Source organism: Gopherus evgoodei, chromosome 9 (genome assembly GCF_007399415.2).
Source record: "Gopherus evgoodei ecotype Sinaloan lineage chromosome 9, rGopEvg1_v1.p, whole genome shotgun sequence".
In the NCBI taxonomy this organism is placed as follows: Eukaryota; Metazoa; Chordata; order Testudines; family Testudinidae; genus Gopherus; species Gopherus evgoodei.
In genome coordinates this window covers 32,799,361-32,813,205 of record NC_044330.1, presented here as the reverse complement: position 1 = coordinate 32,813,205, position 13,845 = coordinate 32,799,361, and the positions used below count along the sequence as shown (strand labels likewise).

Genomic DNA, 13,845 nt, shown 5'->3' with positions numbered 1-13,845 from the left:
CAGGAATTAAAATCTGCATCCTGTGGCGTACACCACATATGCTTGCTTACACCCACGGCTGTATGTAATTTTGTTTTCCTTTTGAAAATCAACTGTGGCATATGTGCCCTCTAGTGGGACTGGATAATAACACAAAGTGTGGTTCTGCTCTGAAAAGTACCTTTTTACTCAACAGATCAAATCCTTGTGTGTATTCAGTCATACTCATTTTAGGCTCCAAAAAAGTTTTGTACATTTTTTAAAATCTTACTGCAAAGCTAATGCAATAATCAGCAAGTGAGACGGATTCTATTCTTGCTGTGCATCAACAAATTCCAATTGCAGGACCAGATTCTGTGCTCAGTTACACTGGTGTTACCCCACTGAAAACTTAGAATGTACACAGTGGTAACTGAAGGCAGAACTGGAAGATAATGGGATTGAATAGGTGTAACTCTGGAGAATTTGGCTGGCAGAATCTTCATTACTTCTGATGATGACTGAGTCAGAAAAAATCCATCCTGACTTTCAAAAACCAGACTGAGTCTGTTGGGTTGGCATTTAGAAAATATCCATCTCTTTAGCTGTAAACTAAGCAAATTTGGTATGGAGTCACTGAGACACAACACACATAGAACCCCAGGATGCCACTGAATGAGTTATCTCTGAGAGGCTTTTTACTAACCAACTAAATTTTCTGTACTCATAAAATAAGAAAACAGCAAACAAATCAATTTCCACATTAACACAAATGATAATTTTTATAAGAATTTCCTATTGAAATTCAATTTCTACTGTTAACAAGTTATTTTTTACCAGAAGTCCTGATGTGTAGATTACAAAAAAAAACATTAATTTAATCCATGCAAGATGATTGTTTGAAAAATGAAAGAGGAACAATTAATCTCTGTATTTAGTGTGTGCGTGTATGTGTGAAAGAGAAAGAGATGGGGACGAGGGGCGCAAGGTCTCCCAAATAAAGTCAGCCTGAAACATTGTTTGAGGCCAGAAACAAAACAGCTTCCTAGCTACATTACATGGAGAAGACTCCGGCACCATCCTCCACAAACTAGGAGTGGGAAACCTACAGTGGTAACTTCACCAGGCTGCCCACCTGGACACTCTGGATCATACTCTTCTTCTCAAAATCCTGTCATCCTTGGATTTTGTGAACATGCTTGACTGCTCTCATGCACTGCCCCTCAATCTCATCCCTTTAATTAATGATACAACCTGATCTTCCTCATCATAATCATCCTGGCAACAAGTTACAGGTCCTTCACCCCAACTTTAGGAACAGGCTGACATTTCCTCTTATCAAAGTTCTGTAATATAACATGGTATATCAACAAAGCATCCTCATGATGGCAATTGTGTATGTAACTGTAGTGTGTCCATTGACTTAAACAGGACCTAAGTACAAAAGTGCTTCAGTGTTTTGCTGATGATAACCAGTACCTAAAACTTTACCCAGCCAGTGCAGTATGGAGCAGTAATATAAAATGCTTTCACCAGCTCATCTTGCTCAGAAGCTGTGCAACCATGTTCAGCACTAGCTGATGCTTCCTAGGGTATACACTATGATAAGAAACTTGTGGCACTGAATCACAGAACACAGGGCTTGGGCTAGCAGGGTTTGGGCTGCAGGCCTAAAAATAGCACTGTTGACATTCAGGCAGTCTGGAGAACCCAGGCTCTGAGACCCTCCCCACTCATGGTGCCTCAGTGGCCAGACTTCTTCAACCTGAGCTTGAACATCTGTAGTGCTATTTTATTGCCCCACAACCTGAGCCTTGCATACCCAAATCAGCTGTCCCAGGACAACTGCAGCTGTGACGCAGGCTTTTTATTGCAACGGAGTCATATCCCTAGTGGCCTTTGTAGTCAGCCAGGTAGAGCCTGCAGCAGTAATCAAATCTAGAGGTAATAAAGGCATAGATGTAATTTCTTCCCCCGCCCCCACTGAAGTCCAGATTCAGCAAGACACTGCTTAGCTTTAAGCACATATATAGTTCTACTGAAGTCAATAGGTTACTCATATGCTTAAGTACCTTGCTGATTCAAAACCTGTCTTTCCTCTCATTCATTTCCCTCCCCTTCTCTGTTCTTGGTCCCTCCCTTCTCCTTTGCTCTCCCCCTTTCTTTCTGCTCATGTTCTTTCCTTCTTACCTCTCTGCCCACTTTCAGTTCCATACCAATCTTCCAGTTGGCTTCTCATCCCCTTCCTGCTTCGTTTTTATCTCCTTATGCCACCATCCATTTTTCCTCTTTTCTCTAGCCTTTGCCCAGCTTTCTTCCCTAAATATTAAGGGGCATTTTGCTTCCAAAGTTCTGAGCTCCAAGCTTGCCTCATTAAGCTACCCATTGCAAGGGCCTGGGAGAAAGAGCTGTCTGGTGATCTTCTCCTGACTTTGCCTCACAAGGACATTCATGCTACAGGCAGAATGAGAAGCAAAGTCCCGGCTGCAGGAAACAGTGCACATCTGGTGGCATGGGAACTGCATAAAGAGAACAGCTCCCAAAACTGAGAGCAGGATCAGGAAGGGAATTATCATTTGAACAAAGTACCAGAGCGAACATAAAAACATAAGAATGATTGTACTAGTCAGCCCAATGGTCCACTTAGCCAAGTATCCTGTCTTCAGTGGCCAGTGCCACTACTCTGCCTAATCCTCCCCTTTGTTACACCCCTACCAGCATACTACACTCTTGGGGCCTTACTCACCCCTCTCTTACACCAGCGTTAAACTGGTGTGACTCCAGTGCAATCAGCGGAGTCACACCGGGGTAAAACTTGTGTACGTGATGATAGGAGACTCAGACCCCCTGACACAAACGCAGCACACTGCGGTGTGTTCACACAGGCGGAGCCAGCGACTCGCACGCTTCCTGCCCCGCGCTCATCAGGCCGAGACAGGCCCGCCGCCCGCATCGCTAGTTCGGTCATCGATTCGCCGCACTTCCCCCCCGCCTCAGCGTGGCCAGTCCCCTTCCCTCTTCAATCGGTGCTCGATTCTTTGCCGCCAGCGCTGAGCCAGGGAGAGAAGCAAGATGGCGGACAAAACGCCAGGCGGGTCGCAGAAAACCAGTGCGAAGGTGAGGCCGCCCCGCGGGCCCTGCAAGCGGCGCCGCTGCCCGGGGCCCGCTCGGGGCAGGGCGGGTAGCGGCATCTATCCCTGGGGGCGGGGGAGCCAGGGCGCGCGGGACGCACGGACCCAGGTGCGCAGGCCGTGCGGCCTGCTCCGTCCCCCCTCTCCGCGGCGTTACTGCGGGCTGCTGGCGGCGGGATGGATGGGGCAGCGGGAAGGTCGGGGTCCAGGGCTTCTCCTGCTGCTTAGGCAGCATGGGGGGGGGTCTAAGGCCTGTGGGATGTGCCCCCCACCCTGCACCATCAGCCCGCGGGGCCCCCTCCGGCACCCACTGCTGGCACCACGTTCCCTCGGGCGGGGGGTGTGTTGGGGCAGAGCGGGGTGCATCTGCAGCCTTGCTCCTCTGGGTTTGCCCCCTCCCAACGTTGCACTTTTGGGGGTGGGATCGATGCCCCCCGGTACCTGGATTCATATTAAAATGGTTTTTCTTACTCCTTTGGGATGGATTTTGCCACATTTTTGTTTCACTGAAACTCTCACAATCTCAGTAGCTTTACAGGGCCTTGTTTGAAGGCCTTATTTTTAAAGCTTCCTGCTCTGGTGATGAACAGCTTTGTTGTAAATTTCAGTTCCAGATTGAAAACATTTCCCTTTTACTCTGTTTTATGCCTAAATTATTTGTTATAACATCTCTGTTAGAATGGGTGGTAACTCGGGTGTTCTTAGGCCACGTTTACATTACCGTTTATGTCAATAAAACTTATGTTGCTCAGGGACATGAAAGAAACACCCCATGAGGGACATAAGTTTTGCCAGCATAAATGATAGTGTGCATAGCACTGTACTGGTGCGGGAGCATCTCCTGCTGTCATAGCTAGCCACTCACTGAGGTGGTCTTATGTCAACCAGAGAGCTCTCTCTCCTTTTGGCATAGAGTAGCTACATGAGCAATCTTAGGGCTGTATCCATACAGCTGTAAACTTACTAGTGTAGATGTGACCAGTGACTGGAGAAACAGACAGAGAAATATCCAAAATTACATGGCAAATCAGCATTTTCTAGTATCTGATTCCTAGACGTGTGCTGAGACTGCTAGGCAGTTTTTCAGATGTTTTTGGCTTGACAACTTTGCAGCCTCATGGAATGCATTTTCTCTGTGTTCCCAATTCCCATGGCTGACATTATTTCCTATAATACTGGAATAAGCCAATATTTCCTACAATCCTGCAGCAGCATTTGCACAGATCCTGTGTCCCCATAGAGTCCTGTTGCAGTTGTAGGATTGGGGCCTATGAACTATAGCCTCTTGATTCAAAAGTCTAGAAGTGTTTGGAGTTTATATTTTTGTGGTAGTAGGTGGAAATGAGGAAGAGGTTGTTATAATAATCAAAGGTCCCAATCCTTCAGACGTGTGCATGTGCTTCACTTGATTCATAGGTATTCCCATTTCCTACTTCAGAAATATGAAAATCTGTTTTGGGATTGTTTCCCAATTGTGGATTAGAAATTTGTAGTTAATTTGAGATTGACTTTTCTGTTTCCATCTCTTGCTTCTCACTTCTGGTTGAAAACATTTGTCTTCCCACAGTGAGTCAACTTTATTGTCCATAATTAACACTGTTGAGGATTGAGAGGCTCGAGTCAAAACTGTATGGTAGCCACTGGCTGGCTTGTTTAAAGCCACACAGGAAATCTGCATTTGATCAAGGAGGATGCTTAAGAGTAATACCCAGAAATGGGAGAACTGTTTATTGCCTGAATCTCCCAGAAAAGTGAGGAATCAGTAAGGACTATAGTCTACTCCAATGGTTGGGTGCACTCCAGCATCTGGCAACGATTCTAGGGATAGTGAAGCCATAAATTCTTTTCCACTTAATCCCACTGCAGGTATTAAGCTATGTCTACACTGTGGACCTTACAGTGGCACAGCTATAGTGCTACGGCTGCACCACTGTAAGGTCTCCTGTATAGCTGCTCTATGATGGTGGGAGATTAAAGCACTCCTAATGAGCAACAGTAGCTATGTCAGCGTGAGAGTGTCTCCCACTGACATAGAGCTGTCCACACCAGCGCTTTTGTCGGTGAAACTTACGTTGATCTGCAGTGTGGTTTTTTTCACACCTGTGACCAACAAAAGTTTTGCTGATAAAAGTGCTATTGTAGACAAAGCCTTAAAGTGGCCAGCCAGTAACAGTATGTAGTTCTTCTTCCTAGCAGTTGGCTGTTCAGTCTTCCCAAGTGGAAGGGTCATGGTTCAAAAATAGGATATGGGACTTGGAGAACCAGGATTCTGTTTCCATTGCTACTCAATACGTAAATTATTTAACCTCTTACTCAGTTTTTCCTTTTACCAAAATGGGGATAACTTATCCTGCTCAGGTGAAATGCACTATACACTTCTACCCCGATATGACGCTGTCCTTGGGAGCCAAAAAGTCTTGCCGCGTTATAGGTGAAACTGCATTATATCAAACTTGCTTTGATCTGCTGGAGCACACAGTCCGTCCTCCCCCCCCCCCCCAGCGCTGCTTTACCGCATTATATCTGAATTTCTGTTATATTGGGTCGCGTTATATCGGGTTAGAGATGTATATAGGTATTAAATATATAAATGTCCCCCATCACTGGGATGTTGTTTTTTTCCATAGATTTATTCCAAGTGTGGTCAGAGAGGCTTATTTCCCCAGCCACTGCCTTCAGCCAGGAAGCAGACCCAAAGTCTGGAAAGGGGAAATATACTCTCAAGCTAAACTTTATGTATGAGGATTTAGGGGATGGAAGTGTTGAAAACTGTTCTTGTATTTAAGGTTAATTAGGAAGTACATTAAAGTGTTGATCTGAATCAATATTTTGCCTTCCTCTGGAGCAATGGGCATGGGTCATTAGAGTAAACAGTGGATTCCTTGTAACTTGAAGTCAAAAATTGACATTTTCATCACTTAACAGTGCAAGGAAGTGTGCATGCTGCACTGGTTTAAGTGAAGCAGCGTATTAATAAAAACCGGGAAATAGCACTCACCTACTTATGAGTGGGCAGCTTTCTCTGGTGGGTTACTGTGTGCCAGGAACAGTGACATAAAATCTACAAAAATGTGCTGAGTTCCAGTGTGGTTGCTGTCCATAGGATTTGAAGGGGCAGTGGTCTTAACTTTCAGGTGGTATTTTAATTTTCATTGTGTTGCTACTTAAACTTGTAAGCAGGAATGAGAGAGGCAGGTACTCGCTCTTTGGCAAGTGGAAAAATATAAAAGAATTATGTGTCCTTCTCTTTCTTCCCCTGCTTTCCAGCAGCAATGGGTTGACTACCAGCTGCGCCTGCTTTTACAAGTTTAGCAGTAGCAGTATAGTAATAAATTCAAATGTCATGTGCTTCACAAGAAATGACTTCTAACTCTTTATTCAGGTCTACAAGTAATGTGGATTTAAATAGTGAAATAGCAAATACTCTTAGGTATAAAACTTAATTTCCAGAAAATTATGCTTATTTTGATATAAACTTATTGTAGACAGGTATGTTAAGAGGTGGGGTGAAGACAGTAGTGGGCCTTGAAAAATGCACTTGCTCTTAGTGAATGGGAAGATTTCCCTTTTGAGCATTGGAACTTAAACTATTAGTTTCTACTGAGTTAAAGTTTATATATGAGTATAAATTTGTAGCCCTTTAAAATTTCAAGATAACCCTTATAATATGGGCAGATACAACATTGTGTGACACATCACCTTCATGTTGGTGCACATAACAAAATTAATGTGGTGGGGGTGGGACTGAGAGGTTCGGAGTGTGGGAGGGGTCTCAGGGCTGGGGCAGAGGGTTGGGGTGCATGGGGTGAGGACTCGGGTGGGGCTGGGGATGAGGGGTTGGGGTGCAGGAGGGTGCTATGGGGCTATGGTGGGGAGAAAGGTCTCTCTCCTGTAGCAGCAGCACCTGGGAGTGGGGAGAGTCACTTCTCCCCACTGCGACAGCTCTGGGGTTGGGGCTGCAGGATGGGTGCTCCTCCTCTGGTCCCAGCAGGACATGGGCCCAATTTGGCCATGTCACCCCAGCAGCTCCGGTTGACCCATATGCAGCTGGGTCCAGGCTGCACTGACCGCTCTTGAGACTGGCCTGGACTGTGCTGCAGCAGAGTTGGGGCTGTGGCAGGTCTGTGGACGGGTTCCCTGAGCACCTGCGCGGTGCTAAATAGGCTGCTGCACGCCTGTGCAGCTTGCTGGGAACTTAGTTGGCTATGTTCCCAAATTAAGGTTTGTGAAGTATTTTGAAAATAATGCTCTCAGTGTGTATTTTAAAATGTTTTTTCATGTAGTACTGTGGAAGTGATATGACTCTTGTAATCTGACTATATTCGGGCATTTAAATTAAAAAAAAATTAGAATATAAGAACGACCATGCTGGTCAGACCAAAGGTCCATCTAGCCCAGTATCCAGTCTTCGGACAGTGGCCAATGCCAGATGCCCTAGAGGGAATGAACAGCATAGGTAATCATCAAGTGATCCATTCCTTGTCACGCATTCCCAGCTTCTGGCAAAAGAGGCTAGGGACACCCTCCCTGCCTGATAGCCATTCATGGACCTATCCTCCATGAATTTATCTAGTTCTTCTTTGAACCATGTTATAATCTTGGCCTTCACAACATCCTCTGGCTAGGAGTTCCACAGGTTGACTGTGTGTTGTGTGAAAAATACTTCCTTTTGTTTGTTTTAAACCTGCTGTCTGTTAATTTCATTTGGTGATCCCTAGTTCTTGTGTTATGAGAGAGTAAATAACACTTCCTTATTTACTTTCTCCACACTAGTTATGGTTTTATAGACCTCAATCATATTCCCCTTTAGTCATTGCTTTTCCAAACTGAAAAGTGCAAGTTTTATTAATCTCTCCTCATATGGCAGCCATTCCATATCCCTAATCATTTTTGTTGCCCTTTTCTGAACCTTTTCCAATTCCAATGTATCTTTTTTTGAGATGGGGTGACCACATCTAAACTCAGTGTTCCAGATATGGGAGTACCATTGATTTATATAGAGTCAATATGATATTTTCTGTCTTCTTATCTATCCCTTTCTTAATGATTCCCAACATTGTTTGCTTTTGTGACTGCTGCTGCACATTGAGTGGATGTTTTCAGAGAACTATCCACAATGACTCCAAGATCTCTTTCTTGAGTGGCAACAGCCATTTTAGATTGCATAACTTTTTTTATAGTTGAGATGATGCCTCTTATGCTTATCAACATTGAATTTCATGTGCAGTCAATTTTGGACTTGACTAATTTAGTATCATCTGCAAACTTTGCCATATCACTGTTTACTTCTTTTTTCATATAATTTAGGCATATGCTTAATGGCACTGGTCCCAGTACAGATTCTTGAGGGACCCCCACTATTTATTACTTTCCATTTTGAAAACTGACCATTTGTTTCTGCCCTTTGTTTCCTATCTTTAACCAGTTACTGATCCATGAGAAGACCTTCCCTCTTATCCCATGACTCTTTACGTTGCTTAAGAGCCTTTTGTGAGGGATCTTGTCAAAGGCTTTCTGAAAGTCAAAATACACAATATCCACTGGTTTCCCCCTTGACGACATGTTTGTTGAACCCCTCAAAGAATTCTAATAGATTAGCGAAGGATGATTTTCCTTTACAAAAGCCATTTGACTCTTTCCCAACATATTGTGTACATGTATGTGCCTGATAATTCTGTTCTTTTACTATAGTTTCAACCAATTTGCCTGGTACTGAAGTTGGGCTTAACTGCCTGTAATTGTCAGGATTGTCTATAGAGCCTTTCTTAAAAATTGGCATCGCATTAGCTACCCTCCAGTTCTCTGCAACGAAAGCTGATTTAAGTGATAAGCTACGTACCACAGTTAATATTTCTGCAATTTCATATTTGAGTTCCTTCAGAATTCTTGGATGAATACCATACGGTCCTGGTGATTTATTACTGTTTGTTTAATCAGTTTGTTCCAAAAAGTAATCTATTGACACCTCAATCTGGGACAGTTTCTCAGATTTGTTCCCTAAAAAAATGGCACAGATGTTGAAATTTCCTCACATCTGGTGCAGTGAAGACTGTCTCAGAGAATTCATTTAGCTTCTTCACAACTGCCTTGTCTTCCTTAAGTGCTCCTTTTTTACAGTGACCCCACTGCTGGATTGTCAGGCTTCCCTGCTTTTTAGGTATTTACAAAATCTAACAGCAATTTTTTTTTTCTTTTGCTAGTTGTCCTTCAAATTGTTCTTGGCCTGCCTAATTATATTTTACACTTTACTTGCCAGAGTTTATGTTCCTTTCTATTTTCCTCAGTAGGATTTGACCTCCAATTTTTAAAGTATTCCTTTTTGCTTGTAACCGCCTCTTTTACTCTGTTGGTTAGTGAAGTTGGCATTATTTTGGTCCTCTTACTTACTTATGTATATATAGAGGCAGGCGTTTGGCCCGTCTGCACGAGCAGGGGTTGGCTGCGGAACCACTGCCTGATGCCACTGCACAAGTACCCAGGATCTGGGAAGCTCTGAAACTGAAGCAGGACATCTATGCCTGTCTGGCTGCTCATTATCTCAAGTCACTACAGGATAATACACAGCCACCCAGTTCACCGGAAACCCCTTGGGGTGAAATATATGTATAGTTTGAGCCTCTGTAATTATGTTTTTAAATAGTTTTCATACAGTAGGAGGCATTTCACTCTTGTGACTTTTCCTTTTAATTTCCATTTAACTAGCTTTCTCATTTTTGTGTAGTTTTCCTTTTTGGAGTTAAATGCTACTGGGGTGGGTTTCTTTTTACACCTCTTGGACCAGATCCTGTGCCCCATTTAGGACTAAATCAGGAATGGTCTCCTCCTTGTGGGTTCCTTGATTAGCTGCTCCAAGAAGCAGTCACTAATGGTGTCTAGAAATTTTATCTCTGCATCCCATCCTGAGGTGACATGTACCCAGTCAGTATAGGGATAGTTAAAATCCCCCATTATTATTGGGTTTTCTGTTTTTGTAGCTAGAGCCCTGTGTGGATACAAAAATGATCCACTAGGATCAACCCATTATTTGACCTGCGATCTGCTAGCTGTCTTTTCATAGAATCATAGAATATCAGGGTTGGAAGGGACCTCAGGAGGTCATGTAGTCCAACCCCCTGTTCAAAGCAGGACCAATCCCCAGATAGATTTTCACCCCAGGTCCCTAAATGGCCCCTTCAAGAATTGAACTCACAACCCTGGGTTTAACAGGCCAATGCTCAAACCACTGACCTACCCACCCCCAAATAAAAAATAAAAATGGAGATATACCTATCTCATAGAACTGGAAGGGACCCTGAAATGTCATTGAGTCCAGCCCCCTGCCTTCACTAGCAGGACCAAGTACTGATTTTGCCCCAAATCCCTAAGTGGCCCCCTCAAGGGTTGACCTAACAACCCTGGGTTTAGCAGGCCAATGCTCAAACCACTGAGCTATCCCTCCCCCCTGTATCCACATCTGCACCAGCACACCGTCCCACAAGGGCTACTGACCGGGAGGGGGGAGGAGAAGGAGGGAGTGGGGGGCAGGGTCTAGCAGGGAAGAGACAGTGAGGGTGGGGACTGGGGGTAAGGGACAGCATGGGGGTGGGGTATCAAGAAGAAGGGATGGCGCAGAGGGGAGAATGGACATCACAGTGTGTGCTGCTCCCGGGGGCTTGTGAGCAAGGGCAGCAGTAGTGCATGTTGCATCACAGTAGGATGGAGGGGTGGGGTGATGGGGCCCTGTTTGCTCCAGTTCTTGTGGCCAGGTACAAGCCCTGCTGTCCAGGAGCTGCCATGCCTGAGACTGGGAGCGCGTCCAGTGCTGCTGGATCAGGCCATGGTGGGAACACTGACGCTGCCTGACAGGCCCGAGCTGCTGGACAGGAAGTGGCTGGACTGGCTGCTGGCCCCCCAGGCTGCGCAGGCTGGATGGGCCAGGCTCCATCAGTAAGTCCTCTGTGATTGTATCTGCATCTCATTCATTATCTGCAAAAATGATCTGTGGATATTTGCAGATTTGCAGGGCCCTATTTGTAGCCTCTCTGCCTGAGTATTTCACAGTCACTGTCACCACCAACTCAGTGGTTTGTAGTATATTCCTGTTGCTGCACTCTTATTAGTCAAGCATTGAATTTCTATCCATAGAGATTCTGTGTTACAGTTTGATTAATTCCAGTTTTTTACTAAATTTGACTCTATACTTTCTTTCACATATATACTTTCTTTCTTTCTCCCAGCAGTGCGACCTACTTTGTCATTCCTATTTATGTTATATGCTGGTGTTACTATGTCCCATTGGTTGTCATCATTCCACCAGATTTCTATGATACCTATAATATCAATATCCTCATTTAATACCAGGCATTCAAGTTCATTCATCTTTGTATTTAGACTTCTAGTATTTGTGTACAAGCACTTATAAAATGTATCAATATTTAGTTGTCTGTCTTTAAGTGATGTAATTGAATAGAACTTTTTTGTCTGACCTTATTATAATGGACTTGATACTCACCTCTATAATTTAGGTAGTAAAAATATTTCAGTCGAAACTCCTGTTTCAGGTGTTTATATCTTTTTGAAACTTAGGATAAACTTTTTCAGGGTTTAGACACTGCTTTACATTGCATTATTTTTGGAACATTTGAACAAAATTGTTTGGAAGCAAGCTGAGAGGGGGAAAACCAGCAGGCACTCTGTTAGTGGGCAAAAAGGTATTTTTCAATCAAGTTAGCTTAATATGTTTGAAAAGGCCTATTCAAGGCTACAACACAGCTGGATAGCACCTTCAGACTTGTTACTCTGTATCTTAATGAGTGTTAATGTAACACATTTGAAAAGTTCTCTTAACTCAATCTAACACAATCGAAAAACACAACCTTTTGCAGACTCACTTAAATTGTCTACACTTAAACCGCTACTGTGGCAAAGGTGCAGTATCACTTCGGTGGAGACACACTACAGTGATAGGAGGAGTTCTCCTATAGTAGTTAGTTAATCTTCTTGAGAGATAGGTAGCATTGTCTTCGCAGGGGTTAGATTGGCTTAACTATGTTATATGGATAGGGGTATGGATTTTTTATGCATTTCAGTGATGTAACTGGTTTAACCTAACTTTTTTCACGTAGACGTGGCCTCAGACAGTGTGGAAGAAGGAAAGGCAATAACCATGAGAAAAAAGTTAACAGTACCGGTTGGTTTAATTGTTACTATTCAGAAGCATGGGTAGCAGTGTGTAAATGTCAAGCAAGGACAGTTTCATTTGGGGTACTTGTAAAGCTGTGAGCGGCAACGCAGGCAGGGACTAGAGTTATTCATGGGAGAGTAGTACCTGAAAAATAGATTCTGCTGTAATGGTAGAGTAGTGCAAACTCTTTCCCCCTTTGCAACAGCCGGGAACAACTGGAGGAGGTTAGAGTGTCACATTTATTAGATGTCTATAAGTAGAATCTGATACAAAATCTGGAATCCAAAACAGTCTCTAAAGCTGCACCTTAGCAGAAATTCCATCACCCTTCCCGGTATTTAGAGTTGGTTTCTTTCCCACGACATTGCTGTTGGATCTGTTGGTGGAACATGGCATCCCCTCTGTTTTTTTACATCTTCTGTCTAGTATGTTTAATCTTCTAGCAAATTTACAAATGTTACATGATCACATGGGTGGATAAAAAAATCAATGCTTTTATAAATTTTTTTTAAAAAATAGTTTTTTTATTTAAATCAGATTTTTTGATTAAAAAAAGCATGTAAAGATAGTTTTAATTAAGATACATTATAGCTCAAAGATACCTCATCATGGAATGGGGACTATAAATTCTAATTCTATAGTATGAGACATAATATAATATATGGAGATATACCTATCTCATAGAACTGGAAGGGACCATTGAGGCCAGTCCCCTGCCTTTACTAGCAGGACCAAGTACTGATTTTGCCCCAGATCCCTAAATGGCCCCCATCAAGGATTGAACTCAGAACCCTGGGTTTAGGAAGGCCAATGCTCAAACCACTGAGCTATTTCACCCCCAGATTCAGCCTGTAGTAACATTCAGAAGATGAGCCTGAAAATCCAAGATAAAGCTTACCATCAAGCTTTAGCACCTTTAGCATAAACACTCTTTATAAACCTCAACCTACCTCTCTCATTCAATAAATATTATCTATAAAAAATGAAATATTTATGTTTATAATGAACCATAGCCTGCCTAGTAATTACTTCTGTTATTAAAAACTGGTAAACGCAATTCAAACTGATACAAACTAATTTTACACCATTAACAAAATGAAGATGACTCAGTCCATGCAGTTTTACAATAGTGCTTATGTAATAGCTATATTTATTTGGCTTTTATTGTCACTCTTATCATACTGAAAATAAGAATAATTCAGTGCTTTGTGGCAAGGCAAGAGGCCATTTGCACACTTATCTTTTCAGACAAGTGAGAGAATTAGGATCCCCTACTCACTTTTCACTGAAATTCTAGTTATCTAAAAAGACTCAGGAAAGATTTGCTAGTATGTGCCACAGATAGGCCTTGCCAAAAACAAATGGTTTTTGGCAACAAGTTCTTAACCTTTGCTAGCTTTTTGTTTTGTTCAGCCATAAACCATGTCCCTTTTTAAGTGATCCTTATGTAAAAGCAATTATATTTGAAGATATCCAATTTATTAAATCAATTAAAAATAAACTAATGCAGACACAACAACATATGAAGAGCAGAACATATACATATGGTCTCATAAATAGGGTATTTATTTTAGAAGAGATTCCTTATTAAAC

The 13,845-nt window shown here is 42.9% G+C and overlaps 1 protein-coding gene across 4 annotated transcripts in view; it reads left to right on the top strand.

Annotated features, from left to right (window-relative positions):
• Positions 1–2,941: 2,941 nt before the first annotated feature.
• Positions 2,942–13,845, top strand: part of U2SURP (U2 snRNP associated SURP domain containing) — a 61,458-nt gene continuing 50,554 nt past the window's right edge. For 2 of the 4 annotated variants that reach the window (XM_030574316.1, XM_030574312.1), the window contains exon 1: positions 2,942–3,075. In XM_030574316.1, coding sequence (XP_030430176.1) covers positions 3,031–3,075 — 45 coding nt within the window. In that variant the 5' untranslated portion in view covers positions 2,942–3,030. The remainder of the gene's footprint in view (positions 3,076–13,845) is intronic. The other 2 variants (XM_030574315.1, XM_030574314.1) reach the window with 2 other exon arrangements.